General features: G+C 46.2%; 2 protein-coding genes across 2 annotated transcripts; both read left to right on the top strand.

The window, feature by feature from the left end:
• The first annotated feature begins 717 nt into the window (after positions 1–717).
• Positions 718–15,366, top strand: CWC15 (CWC15 spliceosome associated protein). Its single transcript, XM_003203503.5, has 7 exons — positions 718–841; positions 2,610–2,748; positions 4,785–4,897; positions 6,401–6,489; positions 7,346–7,456; positions 14,335–14,453; positions 15,030–15,366. The coding sequence occupies exons 2-7, from the start codon at positions 2,618–2,620 to the stop codon at positions 15,157–15,159; spliced, it is 693 nt and encodes a 230-aa protein (XP_003203551.1). The 5' UTR covers positions 718–841; positions 2,610–2,617; the 3' UTR covers positions 15,160–15,366.
• Positions 15,367–21,138: 5,772 nt separating this feature from the next.
• LOC146545819 (uncharacterized) lies at positions 21,139–26,901 on the top strand. The gene is made up of 2 exons (XM_085216348.1): positions 21,139–26,318; positions 26,646–26,901. The coding sequence occupies exon 1, from the start codon at positions 24,219–24,221 to the stop codon at positions 26,301–26,303; it is 2,085 nt and encodes a 694-aa protein (XP_085072474.1). The 5' UTR covers positions 21,139–24,218; the 3' UTR covers positions 26,304–26,318; positions 26,646–26,901.
• The last annotated feature ends 731 nt before the right edge of the window (positions 26,902–27,632 follow it).

Below are 27,632 nucleotides of genomic sequence, written 5' to 3' on the forward strand. Positions count from 1 at the left end.
TTTCTCTGAAGGCTCCAAAGGGCGTGCTCTGCCGTTAGGTGCTGGGGCTCCTTGTGTAGCAGCATCTTCAGAGACCTCTCCTGGGCTCTCTTCGAAGTTGCATGCTGTGTGAGGGGCTGTCCAGGAAAAAGTTTCCTTTGGAGATGTATCAAAGAATGTTTGACATCGCATGAATCACCAAAGTCTGATAAGCTATAAGCAACAGCAAACACAAGAGAGAGGCTGCGTTTCAACTCTGGGTGATGTGCTCTCACACAATGGCTTTTTTACAAAGAGCAATGAATATACCCCACGTTAAGAGCATCATCTGTGGGGAGCTGCTAGGTGAGAGACAGGCCCAGGTGATGCTGCTGACACAAGGACTGGAGGGCCCTGCTCCTCCCTCCAGCTCGTGGCCTGGACTCGTTCCTACCCCTCTGTTCTCAGACCCATTTGTAACAGCGGCCCTGACAGCAGCCTGTCCACGCGGGTGAGGTGGTTGGAGTTCACAGGAAGGGTGAGGACGGCGCGAGGGGATCGGCCAGACACAGCCTAGATGGCGAAAGCTTGAGGACAGCGGGGCAAAGAGCAGCTCGCACCGCAAGGCCAGGCCGCGCTGCAGGGAAGGTGGAAGAAAGCCGCCATCGCTACTCAGGCAACAACAGCGCCTACTTCCGCCTCGGTAGCAAACATGGCGGAGGCGCTTCCGCAGAGACGTAAGAAGGCCTTCCGGTCTCCATCTCTATGGTAGGTTCTCCTTCCGCCGCTCTGCTCTGTGGCCGCCGCGCGACGCCTTGTGGGTAGTGGGCGGGATAATGGCGGTGGCGTAGGGCCTGGCTGCTCAGCGGGAGGAGATCCTGAGGTCAGAGGCGGGGGCTTAGGGGACTGAATCGGGAGTTCTGAGCGTGGGGAGGCGGTGGGCGACCCGGTGGGACAGGAAGGGAGGATGAGGCGGCGGGGCGGCCTGGCTGGGCCTGGGCGTGCGCCCATGGACGCGGCTCGGCCGGCCCAGCGTTGTGCGGCACTGCAGGGGCTGCTCCAGTGCTGCGCCGCCGGAACCTGAGCGGAGCGAACGGGCCTGAGTAGCTTCAGGCGGAGTTCGGGTCCCTTACGGCCCAGACAAATGCAGGATGAGCCCAGAAAGATGCTGCAGGGGCAGTTTCCGTGGGATTTGGTGATGCTCCATGGGTGTACGCAGTCGGGCCGGGGCTTGAACTGGGAGATCCCTTCAGTTACTTATAAATAACACAGATAAGTCCTGGGGTCACATCTTTCTCTGGTCGTGGCTCTGCACCACAGCCAGCAAGGCCTGCCGAGCTCCGGTTCGCCTGCATAGAGTCACTACAAGTGTCTGCAGTTGGGGGCAGTGGGTGCAGACTCGTGCTGGCTGCCTCTCTTCATGGAATCATAGAATGGGTTGGAAGGGACCTCAGAGCCCACCCACATCCAACCCCTCCCATGGGCTGATTGCCCCCCACCAGCTCAGGCAGCCCAGGGCCCATCCAGCCTGGTCTTGAGTAACCTCCAGGGATGAGGCACCACAGCTCCCTAGACAGCAGTGCCAGGGCCTCACTGCCTTCTGAGTGTCTGTTTCTTTTAAGTCCTTAGGCTGTGCTTATGGATGTGCGTGTGCTGGTGAGGCAGAAATGTGTGTAGTTTCATTTAACAGACTGAAGATGGCACTGATTGATCATCTAGGATTTTTGTTTGTCTGGTTGATTTTACTGTTTTGTTTTTTTGGTGGGTTGTTTTTGCCTTGGTGGACTACCCTAAACTTTTAGATCTATGGTTTGTGCTTCAGGGCCTCCAGCAGCAGTGCTGAGCACAGTGTGTGCTGACAGCTGTTGTGTAGCTGAGACTGAGCTGAGCCCCTTTCAGTCCTTTGCCATACCTGCACTTCTTGGCATCAGTTATTTCATTATTAGATCCTGTTGGTTCTGCATGAGTTTTTGTAGTTTCTGTAAGAGAGTTGGTGAATTTCTGTGTTTGCCTGAGGAAGGTGTTTTGTTAATTGCACTTAATTCACATAAGCACTTCTGAAGGTTTGCTGGCCAGCTGGAGCTCTGCTGCACTACCAGTGTTGATGCTGTGCCTGTACTGGAGAAATGAAGCAGGCCAGGACAAGGACTGTGGTGTTTAGAGTGTGTGACCATCGTCACTGTTCAGTTAGCAGCACCAGCACAATACAGTCCACGTTGGCTGGCATTTGTGGTGATAATGCTAAGATAAGCTTTGAGGCATAATTGAGAGATCATTTCCAATAGGTTTTCATTTTTGGCTGTGTTTTTTTCCAGAGGGGAAAGGGTTGAATTAAGTCTTCTGCCAAGACTTAAGGATAGGAGTCTGGCTCCTGGCGTTTTATCCACTTTTATAAACAGGACCTCACATTCTTGTTTGAATCTCTACCATCTTTCAGACATGTTGGAAAAGACTTCATTTTTAGAACATCTGAATAGAAACTGACAATAAAAAAAACTCCTTAAGCTTTAAGGCTCGTGTGCCAAATGATAGTTTGTATTGTGTAGTGGAATTTGCTGTTGCTGCAACAGTTCCAGGAGCAATGTAGCTTCTGGTGAATGTCTTTCACTTTAAGTTACAGTAATGACTGTTTTTTGCCCTTGACTCTGTAGTAACTAAAATGACGACAGCAGCAAGGCCAACGTTTGAGCCTGCAAGAGGAGGAAGAGGAAAAGGTGAAGGAGACTTAAGTCAGCTATCCAAGCAGTATTCCAGCAGAGACCTTCCCTCTCATACTAAAATCAAATACAGGTAAGTATTGTTATTGTCTGGCTTACAGCAAAGCAGGCTGGGAGTGTTTCATTGTTTTCTTTCTTTTTGATGTGACCAACACTCTGAATTTTTTTTCACGTTAGATATTTGTTTGCTTGACATTCAGCAGACACAGATATTGTGCAGCAGTGCTGAAACTGCACATCTCAAAAGCGGGCTTAGGAAATTGAATGGGTTGCAACTGATTTGGAAGGTTTAGTTTTAGTGGTATGGATAACTGCCTGTGGAAGTGAATCATGAGAAGGTGATGTTTAGAGATAAAGCATTTCAAGTAGTGGAGTGGAAAGAGTTGGGGGCATACAGAGACAGCTGAGCTGATAAGGTGCCGTTACTTGCAGAACAAGATGGGAAAAGAGGTATTAAGTTGAAAATGACATGATTTTCCATTTTTAAGACACATATTGGCAAAGAACCGCTGGGAAAGAGCACTAAGAAGAGGCAGGGCAATGTGAAACAGCACTTGGACATTAGTAGGTGTTGGAAGAGCTGATGTTAAACACTGGAAAAGGTTCTAGAAGAGTAATTTGCTTCAATTGGTGTGAAAGATAATGGGATTTTATATGAATATTATCCTGTGTTTGGAATGCTTAATAATTTGCTTATATTCTTTTAAGATAGCATGAAATCTGTAATCAATGTGTCACTTGGATTTAAGTGAATTGTAATCAGCCTAAAAAATAGTTTGGTTTTTTTCTAGCTTAAACTATTGCTTGGGTTTTACTTTCTTAATGCAGATGTTTGTCCTTTCACTGCTTCCCTCCTGCCCATATGAATAACTTTGAAGGTAACGTGGATATGGGAGTTGGAATGTTTGGAGATACCAAAAGCAGGAGCACAAAATGTGCTGTTATGGGAAAAATGGCTGGTGGTTTGTCTCTTTAAAGAGAGCAGGAGTGTGGAACACCAGTCTGTTGTTCTGAAAGGAGTGTGTGGGGAGAAATACATACAGGAATGTGCAGTGTGTGTGGTAACAGATCCCTTTGAGTGTGTGTATGTGTGTGTGAGGGAGCATTAAGTGTCTTAAGTTCATTCTCGCAAATATCCAATACAAAGTTGTCTTTGCTAATTTGCCAGGACTGCATAATTGCAGGAAAGATTTGGTATTTCAGCACCACTCTCCCATGCCTCTTTGACACAGGGCCTGGGGGGGATTTTTGCGACCATGTCAGGGATTCTGAATTGAAGTTTTTAATTATAAAAGCAAATGAAATGCTTCAGCATAAAGACAGCCTGTGCACGCTGTGTATTTACAATGACTGGAGCCTGGGTTTCTTCCAGGCACTCTTATTTCCAAACCTGAGTTCACAGTAAGGTGAAAGGAATTGCTGCTTGTTTTTATTCATCAGTTCTTCTCAAGTCTTCCAGAGAAGTTCAGCATGTTCTAGGTGGAACTTAGTGTGACTTGAATATAAGTAGTCTGTTGATTTTTGCCTATGTATTATATAAAAGAGGGGAAAAGATGCATTTGCAATGTATTTCACTAAAGCTAGTGTTGTGCTCATTCCCTCCATGTTCCCTCCATATTTCTTTCTTTCTTTCTTTCTTTTTTTTTTTCCTGCAGTGATACATTGTATCTTCTGTTTTATGGGGAGAAAAGATTAGAGAACAGCATGCTCTAGTTTTGGTCTTGCAAGCCTGGGAGATTTGTTTGCAACAGCAATGTGAGATGGTAAAATGGCAAAGAGTAAACCAGAGTGTTGGTAATTGTCAGTTTGGACACTGAATTTGTGCTGCAGAGAACAGATTCAGAACTACCTGCAAAATACAGATCTAGTCAGGATGGTTTTGCAAAAATGTATCTAGATCTTTAAAATTTGAGAGCCACTGGAAGGAGTGTGTGTGTTTAATGCTCTTGTGTGTGTTACGCAGACAGAGAAAGAAGCATGTGTCCACGTGGTACCCAGCTATGTATAAAGAGTAGAAACGTTCACCACTGGATTTATTGGCCTCGTTTGATAAATTACTGTTAGCTCCTGACTGTCAGCTTCAGCCTTTTCCCCTCGTTGCTGTTTCAGACAGGCCACTCAGGATGCTCCCGAAGAGGTGCGTAACCGTGACTTCAGAAGGGAGCTAGAGGAGAGAGAGCGGGTTGCTGCGAGGGAAAAGAACAGAGACAGACCAACCAGAGGTAAAATCCAACCTTTAACAACCAGATCTTAGTACCTTTATGTGACACTGCTCACACACAAAATTCCACGTTGAAAGTTTATGAGTTAGACACTGTGTTAGGAGAGCACAGTGTGGGATGTTGGCCTGATGGTTCCTTGAGTATTCATTGGCTTTCATGCTGGCTTCATGCTAGCAAAAATCTAGGCCAGCCAGTAGGGAAGCATCAAGCAGGCCAGCTGATACAGAATGGCTGTAATGAATTGGCAGCAAGTATGTACAGCTAACAAAGAGCTTTTTTTTTTTTTTTTTTTTTTTGTGCTTGGACAAACAAGACAGGAAGGAAAAGGGGAATGACTCATCTTCAACTGTTAGAGCATCAGAGAAGTAATAAATTGCTTATAAAAGTATCTGATTCAGTTCAGGTGCTGTGAAGTGAGAATTAAAACAAAAATCAAAGTTGTTTGTTATTTGTTTGAGAAATATTCATTTTTTTGATACGAAGCTTGACCAAATTTAGGTACTTTAGTACCTAAATTGTGAAGTGTACAGAATCATAAAATCACAAAATGACCTGGGTTGAAAAGGACCACAATGATCACCTAGTTTCAACCCCCTGCTATGTGCTATGTGCAGGGTCACCAGCCACCAGAGCAGGCTGCCCAGAGCCACATCCAGCCTGGCCTTGAATGCCTCCAGGGATGGGGCGGGGCATCCACAGCCTCCTTGGGCAACCTGTTCCAGTGCATCACCACCCTCTGTGTAAAAAAAAAAAAAAAAAACTTCCTCCTAATATCCAACCAAAACCTCCCCTGTCTCCGTTTAAGACCATTCCCCCTCATGCTATCACTATCACCCTTGTAGACAGCTGTTCCCCCTCCTGTTTATATGCTCCCTTCAAGTACTGGAAGGCCATAGTGAGATCTACCCACAGCGTTCTCTTCTCCAAGCTAAACAAGCCCAATTCCCTCAACCCTTCCTCACAGGAGAGGTGCTCCAGCCCTCTGATCATCTTAGTGGTCCTCCTCTGGACTTGTTCCAAGAGCTCTGCATCTTTGTTGTGCTGGGGGCCCCAGGCCTGGAGGCAGTACTGCAGATGGGGCCTCACAAGAGCTGAGTAGAGGGTATTATGGCACTTCCTAATTCACAGCTAAAAGCAGATGTCATTTGAACCCAAGTAGATAATAGTAATGCTTGGTTGAGTGGTCTGCAATGGAAACAGTCAACTGAATATATTTATATAATAAGGGTATTTCTCCACAGCTTCTGCTGTTCTTTGTGAAATAATGACTTTAGAAGCACTTGGAGGCTAAAAGATAAGGTTGGGGATGTTAGTGCTTTGCTTGGGGATGCCTGCATGGGAGGAATTGGCATAGGTGTCAAGACTGAGGGGTGAGGAGAAACTAAGGATAAACTCCTATTTCTTACTCTAATGCAAGACAATTTATTAATGATTTTTTTTTATCAATGTCTGACTTTAGATGCTGTTTTTAATTAATTAATTTATTTTAATCTTATCTCATAGAACATACAACATCATCTTCTGTGTCTAAGAAGCCTCGGCTGGACCAGATTCCTGCAGCAAACCTCGATGCAGATGATCCTCTAACTGATGTATGCATTCTTCTGTCTTCTTTCCTTTCACTGTCCTGTCTTGGGGTTTTGCCACTGATAGAATGTGAGCTTCTAGATATTTAAGAATATACATATAAATTAAGACTTGTAACTGAGAACTGGTTTGGGGATACTCTACATCCAGTTCCTCTATTCTGATGGAAGTCCATAGTAGTTTTACGCTGCAATCAGTGGTGTTTTTAGAAGGGGGCAAGGATGCTGTGACTATTAGCATACAAAAACTGGGGAATTGAAAGTACTGCTTAAATCATTGGTGTTTTTTTAGCCTCAGGCTAAGTACTGGGTCAGTCAGAATTCCCCAAGGTAAAGCAGTTGAGATACACTGATTGTCTGCATGAATAGTGAGTTCTTGGCTCCTTTCCTTGTGTTGATGTATTGGAGTTGTTCAGGCACTGAGAGCATGCTAATGTTTGTTTTGTTTCTAATAGTGCTCTATTTGATCCCACCAATACTGGATGAGGTATCTAGGCATACAGTTAAAGTGACTTGTGTTACAATGATTCAGAGTGCCAGCTCTCTGGGATCTGTCAGGAACATGGCATTTGAATTATTAAAATATAAGCATTGCAGTCATCTAAAACACTTATATTTTTGTCTTTATGGAATAGGAGCAAATGAACCAGCTATGTTATATTTGCTGCTCCTACAAGCACTGGTATGCTTCAGAAGTCAGCCTTAGCTAAATACACCTGAACTGTCTGGGGGAGGGACTTCTCATAATTCTTTTTTTTTTTCAAACAAGAGAGTCATCTCTGCAGACAGTGTTCAGAATGAAAAGCTGTGTCTATTACATGAAATTCATAAACTGTTTCTTTTCTACTTTTGTTGCTGTTAGGAGGATGATGAGGATGATGACCTGGAGGACAGTGATGATGATGACACTGCAGCTCTTCTGGCTGAACTGGAAAAAATAAAGAAGGAGCGAGCTGAGGAACAGGCTCGGAAGGTAAAATCCCACATTAAGGAGCATCTGGTTGTTGGTTTTTGTTTTGTTTTGTTTTTTTTTTTTTTGCAAACATGTTTAGTAAAACTGTTGTGCCTTAAATTCTTAGGACAGGTGAGAACTGGTAAACAAAGTGAGTTCCAAGCTCAGAGCTGGCACAACACATCAAAACAAGCTTCTCAGGTCAATCTGATGGCTTTGTTCTTATGTCTAATGGCATACCAGAAATTCTTTCTTTAGCAGACACGTTTATGGGTGAGTGTTTTGCTAAAATGTTTTATTTACTTTCCAAATGTAGAGGCATTTGAGTTAAGTTAATCTTGCTTTTGACATGCAAGTCTTTCTCTGAAGACAGGTGTCCTATCAAGCTGTAATTGTACTGGTGATCTACCCATGCCATCATCCAGTGGAAATTTCCTTTTTTGAAGCAAGAAATGAGACTTCTTATAAAAGAATTAAAAATATCAGCATATTCTTTGATGCTTTTGATCTTTTCACATCAGTACTGTGTTGCCTTGGCAAGGAATGTCAACTGAAACTATAAAACTGGAACTGTTTTGATATGATCATACACAGGTGACCGTATTTTGAAAATATCCACAAAAATGAAATGAATTAATTTCTATAGCATAATGTACAGCCTTGTAGTTTAACTGCTGGTGTGCTTTTTAAGGAATGCTCTTCATTAGAGACAACTGGCAGTAAACAGGGCGTGGTGTACAGCAGGCAGTAAGAGCAGCTAGGAAAGAATAGTGTTTTAACTGCTGTAGGTACAGGTGGCCACTCTTGAAGCTAGAGAGTTCTGGGCCAGGTCGGATGGGGCCCTGGCAGCATGGTCTAATATTAAATGGGGAGGTTGGTGGCCCTGCCTGTGGCAGGGGGGTTGGAGATTCATGATCCTTGAGGTCTCTTCCAATTCTGTGATTCTGTGTAATGAAGTCTACAGTGGTAAAATAGAAGGTTAAAATGTGTTCTGTGCTCCTTCAGTGTAGAAGCTTTCCTATAGAAGTCTGTTGGTTCTTGAAAGTAAATCACACTCTGCAGAAACGAGCACCTTTCTCTATTGGTGTGTAAAAATCAGGTGTTACACCTACAGAACTCTGAGCTTGTCACTAGAGGGTGCTAAAAGCTCTGAATTCCTTAGTATGGCATTCGTTCCGTTTTGCTGTGGTTTAACTGGTACTCTTCACTTTCCTGGCTGCTCCCCACCCACCAGAGATAGGGCTTTCTTACAGTGCCCAGTGCTATGTGCAAACTCTGTGCACACAATGAATCCCCTATTTCATCTGCAAAATGACCATCAGCTATTTGTAGTAGTACATATTATTGCTCTGGTCATTTCTTCATTGAGTGACAGTTAATTCAAATTAACCTTAAAAATTACCTCATGAGAGTTGACATCTTCATTAAACCATGGGCACTGTGGTGTAGTTGGAGCTGTTTTTCCTGGGGTTCTTTGGAGTGTAGAGAACAGTGATGAAAAGTGAAAACCAAAGCAGAGTGCAGCATTGGAATCTTCAGTAGTAAAGCTCTCCTGAGAGAAGGTCTCATATTTATTCTGGCTTTAAAGGTGTGATCTTTAGATTATGCTATTACCCCCATCCTTAGCATAAGGCATTGCTGACAAAAAGTTTTGCATCCAATTTATGTAAATCCTTTTTCCCATGATGTCTGTGGATTTCACATTACCATGTCTTGCAAACCATGATTTAAACCTAATTTAGTAGGTAACTTTGGTTGTTATCTGGTTGACTTGAGGATAACATCTGTAAACTCTTATTTGTAGCTGCTGTTAATCCTAATCCACTTGGAAAAAAAATGCTTTATCTACTGAAGCAGTGTAGTCCTTAGTAAGCAGCTTGGATAAAGCAGTGGCAAGGCCAAAGGGAAAGAGCAGAGTGAGTTCTTCTTCACTTTCTGCACCTCGTTCTCCAATCTGTGTTGTTCTATGGGCAGATGAGTTTGCATGTGTGTGTTCTTGGAACAGGATAGAATGGGTCCAGTGTAGTACTGTATCCCAAATTTGTGCTGTATGTTATTTTTTTTCCTGATAATTATCCTAAAATGCTAATGCAGTTATTTCTGAGATTTCATTTAAGGTAAATGGTTTATTTTAGTGAACTCCTTTCGCTCATTGCTTTGGCGTCTGCTATTTAAGGATCCATAGAAGGAGGACTGTTTATTCTCAAACACATTTCTGCTCAGGCATCTAAAACTGGAAGCCAGAAGTGTGCTATCTTTCACTTTGTCATGTTCTCTGGTAAATGCTCTCCTGTGGTAGTACCAGTTTTCCTTGAAAACCTCTAAACTTAGTTTTGGTAAGTAGTATTAAGAGATTCTAACTTTCTTCATGGCATGAACAGAAATACCAGTGTGAAGGAAGTCCTTTGTCAGCCAAATAAGAGATTACTCAAAACCTGCTAATTTCTCAAATTCCTTTGTATTCTTTAGAAACATAAAATAATCATCATAAATAAAAAAGCTGACTGAGATGGCATTGTGTTCTGACTTTCTTCCTGCCCTCTGTCACTTCAACCCCTCTGGTTGCTCCCACTGGAGATGGAGCTGACCAGAACATTTCAGTTCTGGATGCTGTGTCTGTGGAATAGTTCTGATCTTGTCTGAAACTGCCCAGCATGAGGACTGCTGTCTGTGCTGACCATCCATGGTAGGGTCTTGTGGGAATATTCCAAATGCAGCATTACAGCAGTCTTAATTTTCAGTTCTCAAGCGTTTCCTTAAAAGGTAAATTGAAATAATTAGAAACAAACTCAAACCACTGAGCAGCTGCACATATGTGCACTGTTCCAGCAGGGCTGTTCTAGCTTTCAATCCTTCTCTGCTTATCTGAGAACAGACTGAAAGTTTTGGCTTTGTTTTCTTGCAACTTTATTTCACAAAGTGCTGCTCTATAAGTAAATGTCCCACTTTACTGATGGCTGAAACAAACTTTTGCTCTGTTCTGTGTTTTAGCCACGTCCTTGACTTCTTCCAGCTAAAACATGAAATGAATCCCTATACATGAACTCTTTCACTTAAATTATAAATGTATAATTAAAACTAAAGTATAAGGTAATGATTAAGAAAGATTTCAGTGAAGAGGCCAAGGAGATGATCAGGTGTATTTCTTCATGAAGTGTTTGTGAGATGTGCTAGCAATCCTCATCCTTGTCAAGAAGTAATGGTAATGGCCCATCTTTTGTGGGAAGGATGGCATCAACTCTGCATAGTGACTCCACAGTTACAAGTGCCTTGTATGTTTATTTCGTGGAATTTCAGTCCATTATTTGAGTAGAGTTAGTGACTTATATAGGATTATATTACTGGGATGGAGTAAGTACTGGGCAGCCTGGTCTGGTATTACATGGGGAGGTTGGTGGCCCTGCCTGTGGCAAGGGGTTGGAGCTTCATAATCCTTGAGGTCTCTTCCAACCCAAGCCGTTCTATGATTCTATGAATAATTCAGTTAAGGTTAATGTAGTTCTGTCTGCTTTTTCCCTAACTGTGATGTCGCATAGCAAGTTCAGCTGCACAATGGATGCTTGCTGTGACGTCCCGTTCATGTGGCATCATCTCCATCTGCTTCCTTGGCTTGTGGGACTCCCTCTGCCTGCTGACTCCTCACACTGTAATGTTCCTATTCTGTTCCTTTACCACCTGCACAGTGGCAGCAGAGGAAGGAGTTACGTCCCAACAACAGGGCTGATTTCTGGTTCATCCCTGCACGTGGTTGGTACAACACAGTGCTGTTGCAAAGCACAACGCAATGGAAACGCAGACAAAGATGTTATTTTAAAAAAGGATGATATGAATAGGGATGTGTTGTTTGCTCCCTTAGGAGAAAAAACTTTTCTTCTGTTGTAGGCTTGCTGCATCCATAGCATTTTAGCTTAATATGCCTTTGTTTCAACACATAAAAGAACAGTGCTGGCTTTGGAGTACCCTGAACCTGTTTTACCAGCAGCTGTGCTTTATCTGCCCCAGAGGTGTGAAGCTCAGACAGCTGGGAAGGTTCTGTCTGGTCTGTTCCATTTGATACAGCCCGTGCTGTACCACTGGGAGCATCCCAGCTTTCAGCAGAGGAGTGGGCAGTGCATGATTTATGTGGAAAATTCTGAAATGTAATGAAAACCTTTTTTGGCTGGAGGTGAGGAATTCTACAGCTCTGGCCAGAGTGCATAAATCAGCTTAAGTGCAAATGTCAACTTTACACCACTGTGAGTTATACCTTGTATTTCCTCTGTGTCATGTCTCTAGGATACAAGCTTTAATAAATATCCCATTTCTTAATTCTTGCATACCTTCTTTGGAAGGTTTTGGTGAAGCTAAATAATAGAGAACTCCTGAAGACTAATCTTCAGAATTAGCCTGCTTCTAATGCAGCAGCTCTGTTGAGATGTCATCCAACCTAGGCTGCCTTGTGATGAGTGAGCTACAGGAGTGCTGGGATGTCTTTGTTCAGTGACTGAACCTGGCGATGTCTTACTCAACACCTCTCTTCCTGTGTGCTTCCAGACTCCAATCTGTTGGCCTTTAATCACAAAGATAACTCTGTGTGGTTTGTTACTGCTTCTGGTTGTGCTGTCTCTGCAGGTCTAAAAGGAAGCTGGGTTCTGTATGTGAGCATAGCTGGGAGGCAGCCAGTGGTGGCACAAGGAGCCATGGGGCTCTGCAGCATCGCTGTCAGCAGATATGGAAATGGATCTTTGAAAATAAGATTTGTAGATGTTTTCAGTCGCTGCCATCACTATAGAGGTGCCAAATTGGGATGCGCATACAGATTATTTCTGCAAGCTTCCATTGCACTGCGATGGAGATGCAGTCAGTGCAGCACACAGAGCACGGTGAGCTCCTTGTGTGTGAAACTCATGGGAGCAGCACAGCTCCCTTAGAACCTCATCATATTGTACTGCTCTCTACTGAGCTGTGAGCTTGGGTGCCTGCAGGCAGTTAGCTGGACGTTGATATCTTCCTCTGGAGCTGCATCCTGCCCTTTGACCACTGCTTGTGGTATAACACTTACAGGTGCTATGGCATTCTTCAATTTCAATTTTTTTGTCGCCACATTTTTACTCTTCAGTCTGACAATACTTTTTTCATTATCAGAAAGCAAACTATGTGATTGATGGAGATTGAAGGATATTACGTGGGTTACACAAAACAGATAAAAGTTATGACGATGCCTAGCGTGCTGTTTTAAAGTCTGATTATGGAAAAATGAGACATGCAGCTGCGTGCTCAGGGTCAGTAACTCTGGGTCACTGCCAAGGTTCATGTCTCAGAAACCTGGTGTATCATGCTCTGTGTGCTGCCTTGAGAAGAGTTTCCCTGCGGTTCAGCTCTAAGACAGGCAGCTGCTGTGGCAGCTTGAGAAAAGTTCTTTCTGTAGAAGCATTTGTCAACTGAGAAATACTGAGTTCTTATATCGAATCATATCATAGAATCATAGAATGGCCTGGGTTGAAAAGGACCACAATGACCATCTAGTTTCAACCCCCTGCTGTGTGCAGGGTCGCCAACCACCTGACCAGGCTGCCCAGAGCCACATCCAGCCTGGCCTTGAATGCCTCCAGGGATGGGGCATCCACAGCCTTCTGGGGCAAACTGCTCCAGTGTGTCACCTCCCTCTGAGTGAAAAACTTCCTCCTAATATCTAAACTAAACCTCCCCTGTCTCCGTTTAAGACCATAGGAGAGATGCTCCAGTCCTTTGATCATCTTAGTGGCCCTCTTCTGGACTCTGGCTCTTACTGCAGCTAGTTTCTCATGAGTACTGTCCAGTATGATACTGGACAGCACAAGGGGCGTTTGCATGTTAACATCCTGCTGTAGGTTTCCCTAATGGCCTTAACAAAGAATCTGATCACCTCTCAGGAGATTCCTGTAAATCGGTACTGATTTATTTTATTTTTTAATATATTTTAAATCCAGCCATGGATTTGCTGCAGTTTGAAAATCACCTTCATTTATCGTCTCCATCTTTTCATTTCTATAATAGATAAAAGCAATGCATTGAGCTTCCTGCTGCACTAATGAGACTTGGGGATATATTTCTTTTTTTAACTGGATGCAGAGAAGGGAAACATAGTCATCCCAATGAGAGAATTCAGCTTTCCTTCTTGTAATCCCCAAGAGCAGCCCTTGCGATGCATTTGAAAGGGCACTGAAAAATGTATTGATGTGAAATGAATGTTACACAATCATTTTGAAGTCTGTAAGCGTGTAAGTCACCAAACGTAGTGATACATTTTGAAAGCGTGGGCAGTGAAATCCAATTTGTGTTGCCAGTAGTGCAGTGCTTGGCTTATGCCTGAGATACACTTCTAACAGTAGATCTTTCTGATCCTCATTGTTGGAACTCTTAAATAGTTTTTATTTATCCACTTAGTTTTCACTTTAAATTTCTTAGTATTCTTTTCAATTGGTCCCTGTGGAACTGGTACTTGTCAAAGCCAAGCAGAGTGCTCAAAATGATCACGGAGTTTCATATTGCTGGAAGGTTCCTTCCACCTACTGAATATTGTATAATGTATCTTCTTTTCTCATGAGCATAAGGAAAGTCTTTTAATCTGTATACAGTTTTTCTTATAATAAATATGTAAATGGTAAATCTAGGATTTGACTGAATACTTGATGGAACATTCGAAATAAGTAGAGCAGAAACGAGTACTGCTAGATCAACAGTTTGTTAGCAGTGTTAAGCTCTGCGGTGTATCTTCTGTCTTTATTCTGCTCACATACAAGTGTCAGATGCTCTGAGAAGGCTGAGCTGGGAATTAAAACTATGAATGTATTTGCAGCTAAATTATGTTTATCTTTCTCTATCAACTAAATTTAAAAAACGGCCCTGAAATGTAATATGTATCAATTTCTGGTTCTCAGGAGCAAGAACAAAAGGCTGAAGAAGAAAGAATTCGGATGGAGAACATCCTGAGTGGGAACCCACTGCTGAACCTCACCGGCCCAGCACAGCCCCAAGCAAACTTCAAAGTGAAGAGGAGGTACAGTGCAGTCTGTGCTGTGATATCCATCCCTGAGTTCTCTCTTGTTGCTCTGTCTATTAAATGTCATCATTTTCTTGCTCGAATCTTGCAGCAAAGTGATGTGAAGTGAGAACACTGCATATAGTGGTTTGTCTTATTCATTTCCCAGACACTGTTCACATTACTATGAAAAGTAGGAGGACCAGTTTTCCTCAATTTGATGTCATGCTTCCATTTTAGAATACTAATTTTATTTTTAGAGTGACTAGAATTAGTAGATAATGGTCTTTCCCTAGATAGAATTCTTGTTTACACGTTACATTACTTTTGTGGTTAGTAGAAATCAGGAGCATTGATGGTTTTCTCTGCTCTCTTCAAGTGCCTGTTATTTTTTGCAAAGGTAAGGTAACCTTCAGTGCACTGATACTATTGCTTCTAACAGAAGACCATTTAGGAGATGACTCGGTTTAGAAGAACAGATCTTTTGATTAATTGCTTGTAATACATTGAAGTAGGAAAGCCAAACTTATTTAAGTGGTTTTTATAAATAGCGTCACATTGATTTACCAAAGTAAAAAACGTCTTTCTTTTCAGATGGGATGATGATGTTGTCTTCAAGAATTGTGCCAAGGGGATAGATGAAACAAAGAAGGACAAGAGATTTGTGAATGACACTCTGAGATCAGAATTTCACAAAAAATTCATGGAGAAATATATCAAGTAGTACAGTTTTATGTGCTGTGGTGCTGATGGATTCGGCAGGTTGTTCCCCCACTCTCCCTCTGAATTCAAGGCTGAATATTTGGTCATAAATTCCAAAATGCTGTATCAAAATTGTCAACAGCTTCATAAATAATAACTGCTATGTATGGAGTTTTATTCCTTCAGTATGCTTTCCTTTTTGGTTTTAATTAAACCAGTTTGTGTTTCATGAGTGTTCTTCTGTTTGCAAGAATTTACTTTTACTGTCCTTCTTGTAAATGGTGGCAAGAACTGTTTTGCAGTACATATTGCAGTTGTGCAAAGTGCTTTCCACAACAGCCTGCATTTGTAGTGGTTTGTAATTGTGTGAGTGCTGCTATTAACAGTCAGGGAATTGCTGAATGTGATGAGCAGTGTGAGCTGAGAAGCCCACCCTTTATGTAGCAAAGTGGCCTTGCTTTCTCTTAATACCTACTTACAAACATAGTTAATCTTCACTTTTAGTTTCTTTTTATTAGCAACCAAATCATAACTGTGTGGGATAGCTCTGAGTTCCCAACCCTGCAGCTTCTGCGCTGTCTTGGCTCAGTGTTTCTGGGGCAAAACAACATAGTGCTTGGGGCAGCACTGAGTGCAGAATGCTCCTGGGGGCCTCAAAGGCTTTTCCTCTTTACTGAATGATTCCAGTCCTTCAGGCACAGCCAAGTGGTCGCAAAGCTCAGTCTGTGTGTGTGTGGTTCAGTTGTGATGGCATTGTTGGAACCTTGAGTGAGTGATCTCATCGAGATGTCGTAGTACACTTCAGTGAAATGTTGACATGGACATTTTAAAGATGACAGCATAACTTACGATTGATGGAAACATCTCAGTTGTGAAGGGATTTATTTCTTTTCCTCTCAAGTCACTTTGGTTGAGTTTCAAATCTTGGCCAAGTGGCTGGATACAAACACAGACTTTACAGAAGGTGGTGTAACACTCAGTATAGTTCATTCTTACCATCTTTTATAGTAATAGCATTCTTTCCAAGCTTTTAGTTTGAAAATATACCTGATTTTATTTTCAAGTGAGTAAAGGCTAAAAATATATATATACTTGTATCCTGTAAAAGGTTTTGCTTGTTATAGCTGTATTTCCAACCCCATGAAGCAATGCATAGCATACTCATGCCAACAGTTTATACCCATGTTTACTTGGAAGAGAGATTTTCAACGTGCTTAGGGTCATGTGAGCTCCTGCAGCTACTGGAGGAATATGTGCTTGTGTTACACGTGCTACCTGCCTCGTGACAGCACCGCTTCTTGAGAGTCAGAAAACACATTCATAATACTTCGTAATTCTCTCTTTCCATTACAGCCACTAAAACCTTGGTATACAGGCAATGTGAGTAGAGAAAGGGGGGAGGAAAGTTGAGAGCTGCACTTGTCTGAGTCTGGCATTGGGGGAGCAGCTGCTGCTCTAGGTCTGACCTAACAGCATTGCTGTCATGGCAACAACAAAAAATAATTGCTGCAGCTGTATTACGAGATGTAATCGTTGTGCCAAAGTCAGTGAGTAAACATACAGCTTCATTGGAGGGGTGCATAGTTGAGACACCACAGTTCAATGCATTCATAGAAACTGTAAGTGCATAAGCCATCATTTCTATTCCTGAGATGCTGCAACTCTTTTGTAGAGAAAACAAAAATTTTGGGAAGTGGGCTGGGCCCTGCTGGCTGAGCTCCTAGCTTTTTTTCCAGCGGTTCCCTGCAGGTGGAGGAGCACCCGTTCCTTTTTTTTGAAAAACACAGAGGTGTGTTTGCCGGTGTTTTCCAGTAGTTCTCTCCCTCCTTTGTTTTGGAGAAAGAGCCCCAGGGGGACCTGTTAGTTTTGTGAGATGGATGGGAAACCCGAAGGATTTGTTTTTTTTAAGTTTTCACCCAAGTGAGTGGGACCCCCAACCCCTTCCCAGGGCTGGTTGCCACTAAATTTTTCCCCAAAATTGGGGGTTGAAAGCCGGGGAAGGCCCGGCTTCCAGAGGTGATGTGCCCTGTGGTTTTAAAACCCCATTAAAACCCAAAAAAAAGGGTGTTTTTGAAACAGGGGAGCGTTTTTTAAAAATAAAAAAAATTTTTTGGGGGTTTTAAACAGCCCAGCGGGGTTTTTCCGGCCCGGGGGTGTGACAAAAACCCCAAAAAAGGAAATTTCCTTTTTAAGCAAAAGCGGGGGGCGAAAAGCTGCCGTGGGTTGTTTTCATTTCTAAAGGTCGACTGTAACTTTTGGGTTTGGGCAAGCCCCAAAGGACCTAACTTTTCAAAACCCCCTTGCAATCATTTCCCCTCTTTGCTTTTTTTCCCGATTACAATCTTCCAGAAAAGAACTCTAAATTTTAGCGGCAAAACAGAAACCCCCTTTTTCTCAGCCCAAAACGAAGATCGAGATGGGATTTTTTTTTTTAAAAAGCCAAAGAAATTTTGTCTTGTTTGGAAAGGGGACATGAGAGAAAAAGAAGCCCTTTCAGGGGACAGCCGCTGAAAAAAGCCCAAATTTTTGTTTTTTCCCTTTTAAACCCCAGAGAGGAAAAAAAACTCCAAAGACCAGCCTGGAGGAAAAGCCACAACCACCTTCGGGGGAGCGAAAAAAGGCCCACAACTGACAAACCATGGGGCCAAAGGTGGGGGGTTTTAAAGGGGGGTCAAATTTTTTGCGGGTCGCTGGCATTTTTTTTCCCCCTTTTTAAGGGGGGAACGGGGTTAATAAGAAAACCCCCCCCAAAAGCTTTGTGATTTTTTGTCCCCCTGCACCTTCAAATAATTTAAATGGCGTAAAAAAACCTTCCTATGAGGCCCCGTTTTTTGGGAAAAAGAAAGAATTTTTTTCCTTTGGTCCCGGGTTTGGAAGGAAAAGGCTGCCTGGCAAACCCGTCTGAAGCCTTTTTTCGCCGTAGGGCCCCCCGCTTATCCCCAAAATTTGTTTAAAAAGGGTTTTAAAAAAGAAAAACCGGGGGGCCTAGAGCTTTTCTTTTTGACGGGAAAAAAAAAAGGAAAATTTTTTCCAAAAAACCCCCAAAAATTTTTTAAAAAAAACAAACAACAAAAAAAACCACCCCTGTTCGAGCCACAAATTTTCTGTTTTTTGGCCAACACTTCAAAAAGGGGGAGGAACCAGACCTTCCCCTTGGGAAAAGGGGGGGGAATCGTTAGCGGAGAAGAAAGGCTGGGGGGAAACCCCACTTGCCCCCAACTTGGGGGAGATAAAAAAAAGGACAGGGGGTTATTTAAACAGGGGGGAGGGAAAGGGGGCGGGGTTTTGGAGAAAAGGGGGAATTTTCAAGGGGGAACCCCAAAACGGGTTTTCCCGGAGCGGGAGCCCCCCCCGGGCTTCGGGGCACCCCTTCGCCCCGGTCCCCCCCGAAAAAGGGGGGGGTTAAAAAGGGAGCCGTTTTTCCCAACCCGCCCCAACGTTTTTTTGCTAACCCGGGTTTTGAAAATAAGATAAACGGGTTTAAAAAAGGGGGGAGGTAACAGGGGGGGTTTGGGGGGTTTTCCCCCCCCAAGGGGGGTCCGCGCACCCGGGGAAAGGGCCCAGGCTGGGGCCAGGAAAACCCCCCTCCGAAAAAAACCCCCTTTGGACCTCCTAGTCAAACGGGGGCTCCCCCGCCGGGGGGATGGGGAGCTCCCTTGGGTCAGCCATTGTGGGAAGGGCCGTGGGAGAGAAAGGAAAAGGGGAGCTCCCCTTTTCCCGAACCCCCCAAAGTCTTTTGCTTTAATTTAAAAGGGGGCCCCAAAGGGAAAAAAAGCTCTCCCCCGGGGACAGCCCCTTTAGGTGACCAGGCCCCCCACGGCCCCCCCCCGGGGAAAACCACCTCCCCCAAAAGTCGGGAGGGAAAAAAACCCCCAAAATCCCCCAGAGGGGACCCCCAGAAAAAAAGCCAACCCCTTTTGGGGGGTTCGGCCTCCCAAAAGCCCACCCTGGGGGACGGAACAAAAGTTCCCACGAAGCCCCCGTTAAACCAAACCCCGCCCCACTGGCTCGCTGGGGCCACGCGCCCAAAAAGTGAGAGGGAACAAAAAACACTTTTCTTTTGGACCCAAACCCAGACCACACCTCCTTTTTTCCAGCATTTGATAAAACATCAAAACCGTTCCAAAAGGAGCGGGGGGCCCCGTTGAAAAAAAGAGGAAACCTGTTTCCGGTTTGGGGACCATTTCCCCAAAAGAGGGGGGGTGAAAAAGGGCCCGAGGGGAAGGCCCGCGACCGGAACCCCCTGGGCTTTTTCGGCCCCCCGATAAACGAGGCGGGAATGAAAACCATTTTCCCATGGCAGGCCCTTTCAGCGGCCAGTCCCAGGCTCTGCGGTTTTTCCCCGAGGACGCCCAAAGCTCGAGGGAAAAAAACCCCACCCCCCGGGGGAGCGCGGGTTAGCCGAGCCGCCCACCCCCCTTTGGTTTTTCCCTCCCACTGTTAAGGGGGGGCGGAAAAAACCCCCAGCCTCCCGGGGGAGCCGGGGCGCCAAAGGTTTTTAGGCCCTTGCTGTTTAACTCCCCCTGTCCCCCCAAAGGGGGAGGGAAAAAAACCATGCCAGGGGGGAGAGGTGAGGAAGGAAAACCCCAAAAACCCGCCGTTTCTAAAAATCTACCTGGGGGGAGGAAAAAAAAAAACAGGCCCCCCAAACGATGGGTTAACCAAACAAGCCTCCCCCTTTTTGGGTTGCAACCCACCGTTACCAACTGGGAAAAAAAGTCCGTCCCACGGGGGCAGCGCCGGGTTGCCAAGGGCCAGAGCCCCGGGGGCCGGGGGGGGGAACCCCCCTCCCAACAAGCGGCGGAAAAAGCCCCCCTTCCGGGGCGGTGGGTCCCGACCACCCCCAAATGGCTCCCCTTTTAAAAAACCCAGGGGTTCCGAAAAGACCCACGAGGGAAAAAAACCCCAAGGTTTTTGAGGACAACCCTTTTAAAAAAACCCCCCCCAACGGCTCTTTTTGTTTGGAAAAAAACCGTCTAAATGGTAAAAACTGGTCGGGGAAAGGGGCCCCCACCCCCCCCTTTGGATCCCCCCCAAAACCCCCAAAGGGGCCCCCCTGCAAAACGTGCAAAGGGACCCAAAGGCACCCCCCCACCCAAAAAAGGTTGGGGCTGGACTCCTGAAAAATTTGGGGTTTTCAAACCCCGGGCAACGTGGCTTTGGGGAAAGGGCGTTGCCACGGGGTTGCCTGACTTTTGGAGGCCTGGGCACATTTGGATGGGTTAAAGAGGAAGGGTGCGGGGGGGAGGGGAAAAACCGCCAAATTTTTTGGGAGGGTTCCAAAAAAAGCAACCCCCGGGTCCATCGTTTTTTAACTTGCCCCCTGGGGTAAAAAACCAACCCCCAAATGCAAAAGGGGGGTCCAAGGGGGGGAGCCCACCTCCCCACTGTTTGGAGGGGAAAAAAGGGCCGGGAATCAACCCTCAGGGTTTTTTAAATAGTAAAATTTCTCGGTAGCCTGAAATCGGGAAGGAAAAGGCCATCTGAGCTTCAGCACTGGCACAGCAGTGTTCACAATGCCATCGTGGTGTTCCATTGAGCAGTTGAACTTGAGTGAGTGATCTCATCGAGATGTCGTAGTACACTTCAGTGAAGTGTTGACATGGACATTTTAAAGATGACAGCATAACTTACGATTGATGGAAACATCTCAGTTGTGAAGGGATTTATTTCTTTTGCTCTCAAGTCACTTTGGTTGAGTTTCAAATCTTGGCCAAGTGGCTGGATACAAACACAGACTTTACAGAAGGTGGTAAAACACTCAGTATAGTTCATTCTTACCATCTTTTATAGTAATAGCATTCTTTCCAAGCTTTTAGTTTGAAAATATACCTGATTTTATTTTCAAGTGAGTAAAGGCTATAAATATATATATACTTGTATCCTGTAAAAGGTTTTGCTTGTTATAGCTGTATTCCTAACCCCATGAAGCAATGCATAGCTGACTCATGCCAACAGATGATACCCATGTTTACTTGGAAGAGAGATTTTCAACGTGCTTAGGGTCATGTGAGCTACAGCAGCTACTGGAGGAATATGTGCTTGTGTTACACGTGCTACCTGCCTCGAGACAGCACCGCTTCTTGAGAGTCAGAAAACACATTCATAATACTTCGTAATTCTCTCTTTCCATTACAGCCACTAAAACCTTGGTATACAGGCAATGTGAGTAGAGAAAGGGGGGAGGAAAGTTGAGAGCTGCACTTGTCTGAGTCTGGCATTGGGGGAGCAGCTGCTGCTCTAGGTCTGACCTAACAGCATTGCTGTCATGGCAACAACAAAAAATAATTGCTGCAGCTGTATTACGAGATGTAATCGTTGTGCCAAAGTCAGTGAGTAAACATACAGCTTCATTGGAGGGGTGCACAGTTGAGAGACCACAGTTCAATGCATTCATAGAAACTGTAAGTGCATAAGCCATCATTTCTATTCCTGAGATGCTGCAACTCTTTTGTAGAGAAAACAGTACTTCTGGGAAGTGGGCTGGGCCCTGCTGGCTGAGCTCCTAGCTCTTTGTGCAGCTGTTCCCTGCAGGTGGAGGAGCTCCCGTTCCTTTCTTCTGCAAAACACAGAGGTGTGCTTGCCCGTGTTTTCCAGTAGTTCTCTCCCTCCTTTGCTTTGGAGAAAGAGCCCCACGGTTCCTGTACCTCTGTATGAGCTTTTGTGTTAGTACTGCTGATCAGCAGCACCACTGAATTTGCAGATCTTGTCTCTCATCTTCTCTCCCAGAGCTTTTGCAGCACACAAGTAGGCAGCTAAGGAGTCCCAAGCCTTAACCCTTCCAGGGTTTTGCATGGTTGACCACTGAGTTTTCTTCATCAGAGTTGAGAAGTTGTAAAGCACTGGGAAGAGCACTGTGCTTTCCAGATTTGTGCTGTTACTGATGCTTCCTTTTCTGTTGTGCTTGTAATGCTCATCTGAGAGAAGTCAAACGGATAGTTTGTTGACAAGCAGCTGTGAGACTGTGAGATCTTTAAAAATAAAAACAAATCAGTTTTTGACGTTCTACAGCTCCTAGCTGGATTTTTCCAGGAACTTCTGTTTGGTGTGACAGATAACTTCCAACAAAGGAAGTTCGTTGTTACAGCAACAGACGTGGGAGACAGTTAATGTTCTGCACTTGTAGGAGTAATGTTTCTACACTTCTAAATGGTCAGGACTGCTTAATCATTCATGTTTGCAAGCACCACCTCAAGGTACTGTAACTGGTAGTTCAAAACAAAGCCACGTGCTGTATCAGCTGTTCCCCTCTTGCTTATACTTATCTCCAGCAGTACAGTTATCTTCACAGAACTGAACTATAAACTATAAATGTAGAACTGGAACTGAAAACAGAACCCATTTTCTGCAGAGACACACAACAGGAAGACTTCTGAGTATGTGGTATTTTGTTGTTATTTTTTGATTTATTTTGTTTCCTAAAGCATTGTGTTTGAAACTTTGTCTTGCAATATGTGAAGGGGTTGTTAGCATGAGGAGTAAAATGTAATGATAGTCCTGCAGTGGGATCAGCTGCGCTGTGTATAGACAGAATTTTAAGATGTTTAGCATCTATTTTTATTCCTTGGGCAGATGAGTGAATATTAAAGGCTCCGTACTGCACTCAGCAACGTCGTGATGTGCATTTGTCACAACGTCACCTCATCAGTGGCACTGCTGAAGCAGAAGCATCCTACACACTGACACCCCAAGTGTTCCTATCTGTGGCCACAGCTGCTGGACCTGAAGTCTCTGAGGAAGGTCAGAGTTGTGTGTCAGAGGTGCTGCTGGCATTTTCTTTCTTTCTCAGCATTAAGTGCTCTGCGCTGCAGACTGAGGGTAATAAGAAAATGCCCACAGAAATGTTCTTTGTGAGGTTCTCCGTACCACCGCTGCGACCTTCAGAATGAGATTAAGCTAGCTGCTGCTCAAATACAAACCTTCCTGATGAGTTTTGTCTTGCTTATTTAGGAAAAAGAAATTGAGATGCTTTTCCTTAAGACATAAAGCCTGTCCTTTGTTGTAGGGCAGCTGCTGTTTCCTTAGGCAAACCGTCTGTAACTGCTCTTTCTTCAGCCAATACGTCCTCACTGCTGTTCTTAACATCACCCAAAGTTTGATTTTAATGTAAAGAGGCACTTCTTGAAATGTTACATTTCCATGGAAAAGGCATCTAAGAGCTTTTCTTTTGAACTGGGGATGAACAGAAAGGAAAACATTTCCATAGGTACCCCAAGTCACTTATTTAAAAAAAAACAACAACAACAAAAAAAAAACCAACACTGAATTCTGATGTCCATTGGTCAAATGTTGCTGTTATGTTGAGATACTCGAGGGCAGCTTAACAAGCAAGAGAGAGAGCAACTTCTAGATGGTCCTCTCCTATGAGGAAAGGTTGAGGGAACTGGGCTTGTTTAGCTTGGAGAAGAGAAGGCTGTGGGGAGACCTCACTATGGCCTTCCAGTACTTGAAGGGAGCATATAAACAGGAGGGGGAATGGCTGTTTACGAGGGTGGATAGTGATAGCATGAGGGGGAGTGGTTTTAAACGGAGACAGGAGAGATTTAGGTTAGATAGTAGGGGAAAGTTTTTCACTCAGAGGGAGGTGACACACTGGAACAGGTTGCCCAAGGAGGCTGTGGATGCCCCATCCCTGGAGGCATTCAAGGCCAGGCTGGATGTGGCTCTGGGCAGCCTGCTCTGGTGGCTGGCGCCCTTGCACATAGCAGGGGGGTTGAAACTAGGTGAGCACTGTGGGCCTTCTCAACCCAGGCCACTATACGATTCTATGATTCTATGACCTCGTGTGCTCATGAAAATTACAGAGTGCAGGCGGATTGGAAAAAGGGGAGGTGGAACAGGGAGGTGGGATTTGGGGGTAGGGTCCCCAGCCCCAAGCTGGGTGCACGGCTGCACCCGCACCGGGAAAGGCATTGTGACATCACAGGGCGGGGCAGGACTCCAGTCTTTATGAAGTCACGCTGGCAGCCTCCCTCAGCTCAGACACGTGGGGCGGTCACTCCGTCCTGGTGGTCACTGCTGGAGCTCCGCTCTGGGTGACAGCCACTTGTGTGTTGAGAGTGGTCCGTGGGAGAGAACAGGATGAAGGTCAGCCTGACTCTCTTCCTGATCTTACTTGCCTTCATGTCTCCAATTCCTGACTTTGCCAGCTGTCTCAGCTGGGCCCGGAATTGGGACAAAAAGCTGCTCCTTCCCGAGGAGCAGCAACCCTTAGAGATCGAGTGCCAGGCCTCCAGCTGGCTCTCCCGGCTTGGTCTAACCACCTGCCCCATCAAGATCGAGGATGGGAACAAAAACCAAGTCCTCCACGAGGAGGACGGCCCGGGAGAAACCAAGAGCCAGACCACCAACTGGCTCTGCTGGTTCGGCCTAACCACCTGCTCCACCAACATGGAGGACGGGAACAAAAGCCATGTCCTTCACGAGGAGCAGCGCCCGCTTGAAACCAAGAGCCAGACCACCACCTGGCTCTGCTGGTTTCGCCTAGCGACTTGCCCCATCAAGACTGACGATGGGAACAAAAAACACGTCTTCCATAAGGAGCAGCGCCTGGTTCAGAACAAGAGCCAGACCACCACCTGGCTCTGCTGGTTTTGCCGAGCGATTTGCCCCATCAAGACTGACGATGGGAACAAAAACCACGTCCTCCATAAGGAGCAGCGCCCGCTTGAAACCAAGAGCCAGACCACCACCTGGCTCTGCTGGTTTCGCCTGACCACCTGCCCCATCAACATTGAGGACGGGAATGAAAACCAGGTCCTTCATGAGGAGCAGCGCCCGGTTCAGACCAAGAGCCAGACCACCACCTGGCTCTGCTGGTTTCGCCTGACCACCTGCCCCATCAACATTGAGGACGGGAATGAAAACCAGGTCCTTCATGAGGAGCAGCGCCCGGTTCAGACCAAGAGCCAGACCACCACCTGGCTCTGCTGGTTTCGCCTGACCACCTGCCCCATCAACATTGAGGACGGGAATGAAAACCAGGTCCTTCATGAGGAGCAGCGCCCGGTTCAGAACAAGAGCCAGATCACCACCTGGCTCTGCTGGTTTTGCCGAGCGACTTGCGCCATCAAGACTGACGATGGGAACAAAAACCACGTCCTTCGTGAGGAGCAGCGCCCGGTTCAGACCAAGAGCCAGACCACCACCTGGCTCTGCTGGTTTCGCCTAACCACCTGTTCCACCAGGGTGGAGGACGGCAACAAAAACCAGGTCCTCCCTGATGAGCAGATCCCAGTTCAGACCAAGAGCAAGACCTCCACCTGGCTCTGCTCGTTTGGACTAACCACCTGCTCCACCAAGATGGAGGATGGGAAAGAAAACCATGTCCTTCATGAGGAGCAGCGCCCTGTTCAGGCCAAGAGCCAGACCACCAACTGGCTCTGCTCGTTTGGCCTAACCACCTGCTCCACCAGGGTGGAGGACCGGAAGAAAAAACAGGTCCTCCCCAAGGAGCAGATCCCGGTTCAGACCAAGAGCAAGACCTCCACCTGGCTCTGCTGGTCTGGACTAACCACCTGCTCCACCAACATGGAGGATAAGAAAGAAAACCATGTCCTTCACAAGGAGCAGCGCCCGGTTGTAACCAAGAGCCAGACCGCCACCTGGCTCTGCTGGTTTGGAGTAACCGCCTGCCCAACCAAGATCAAGGACGGGAACAACAGCCAGGTCCTTCCCGAAGAGCAGCGTCCGGTTACGTCCAAGAGCCAGCCCTCCAAATGGCTCTTCTGGTTTGAACAAACCACCAGCTCCGCCAAGATCCACGACGGGAATAAAACCAAGGTCTTTCACGAGGAGCAGAGCCCGGTTCACACCAACACACAGACCTCCAACTGGCTCTGCTGGATTGGACTAAACACCTGTCCTGGAAATGGAGATCAAAAACTTGTGCGTCCTGAGGAGAGGCTGCCCACCAACTGGCCCTTCTGGATTGGCCTTTCTCCACACCCCAAATGGGTCCCTGTCAGCAAGCCTGTTGTTCCAAAGGACCCAAAGCAGCAGTCCCCGCACACCGAGCAAAAGGCCTTCAGTCTGCCTGACACCCTGCACCACCTCTGGGACGTCCTTATGCAATACCCGGAAGCTATGATCTTGATCGGTTCTTTGGGAAACTGGTGTACGTCTCGCCTGATCAGGGTTGCCCACCGGCTCCTGAGAGCATTGTGAAGACACTAGGCACAGGTAAGCGATCGAGATTCATACTGCACGGAAGGGACTGCGGGTGGGGAGCAGGGAACCGCAAAGGTCTGGTCTGTGAGGGCTTCCAAGAAAAGCAGACCTCCAGAGGTCCATCAGCTCTCCCCTGAGACTTGCCCGGCCGTAGGGCTGACACCCAGCCGGAGACTCCCATGCAAAACGGGGCCTGCCAGAGGGGCGGTGAGCCCCACGGGCTGCCCCGAGCTGTCCTGTGAGGCTGGAAAAGCGGCACAGGAATCAGAGCCCTGCAGGGTGATGCTTTGCAAATGAGCCTGCATCCCTTTCTCCGCGCTCATGCCGTGTCATTTCCAGGGAACGGAACAAACGGCCTCAGCTTCCACGGGAACAGAGTGATTTCCACGAAGCACTCCTGTCCATCCGACAGCCTGTGGGTCAAACGTTGACAGTCAGTCGGTGGGGCGGGACACGCCTGAACCTACCAAAGGTTGCTGCACTGAAGGCACCTGCGATGACAACAACGTCTTCTACTGGGTGGACACCAACCTCCCCCAGATCATCACCTCCATTTTCTAGCAATCATGAAATTAATAAAAACATCATTCCTACAGCCTGTGTCAGTATGGTAGCAGTGGGTTTGGGACAGTGGCAGCACTAAAGGCATTGGTGCAGGAGAGCGCTGCTGTACAGGGACTGGGGGCATGTTCCCAGGGAGGAGGAAGGGCACTGGGCTGGGGATAAAAGAGGCCTCGGTGGCTGTGAAGTGTCCAGAGACAGCCATGCCCCGGGGGGAGAGAGCACATTTTGAGAGGGAACCTACGTCCCTGTGAGGTCCCCCAGAGTACACGGGGAGGTCCTGTGAGTGCTGCAGCACGCTGGGAAGCATCCAGAGCACACTGGGAATCCTCAGCTGGGCCAGTTCTGCAAAGATCCTGTGCGCATCACCTTCATAGAGGAGGCTCGCACCAAGGGAGCCTTCCCAGAAAGGGAAAAAACACCAAAGCAGCAAAACACCACAGCAAGATCTGCTGGGGAAGGGGGGGAGGCCCTGAGGCACGGCGGCTCACACTCCCTGGTCTGTTTCGTCCCTCTGATTATTACTGCTGACTGGTAGTTCAGGCCGGCAGCCATGAAGTCGCCGAGAGAAGCCTGTGGGCTGTCAAACGGGACTTTGAGGCACTGGCGTGGTGTCACAGCTCCAGCTCGGTGCAGCCCGGTGCTGTGACTAAGAGGGTGGAGGGACAAACGAACCCATGAACCAGGAAAGGGGGAAGAGAGGTAGTGAAAAGGTAGGGAGATGGGCCTAACAACAAAACAGCGGCAACGAGCTCAGGGAGAAAA

The sequence above is a fragment of the Meleagris gallopavo genome, chromosome 1, assembly GCF_905368555.1.
Source record: "Meleagris gallopavo chromosome 1, MGAL_WU_HG_1.1, whole genome shotgun sequence".
Classification (NCBI taxonomy): domain Eukaryota; kingdom Metazoa; phylum Chordata; class Aves; order Galliformes; family Phasianidae; genus Meleagris; species Meleagris gallopavo.

Coding starts and splice junctions, on each gene's coding strand:
- LOC146545819 (XM_085216348.1), top strand. CDS start 24,219: ATGAAGGTCAGCCTGACTCTCTTCCTGATCTTACTTGCCTTCATGTCT.
- CWC15 (XM_003203503.5), top strand. CDS start 2,618: ATGACGACAGCAGCAAGGCCAACGTTTGAGCCTGCAAGAGGAGGAAGA. Junction 6,490..7,345: donor CAGATGATCCTCTAACTGAT/GTATGCATTCTT, acceptor TGTTGCTGTTAG/GAGGATGATGAGGATGATGA. Junction 14,454..15,029: donor AACTTCAAAGTGAAGAGGAG/GTACAGTGCAGT, acceptor CTTTCTTTTCAG/ATGGGATGATGATGTTGTCT.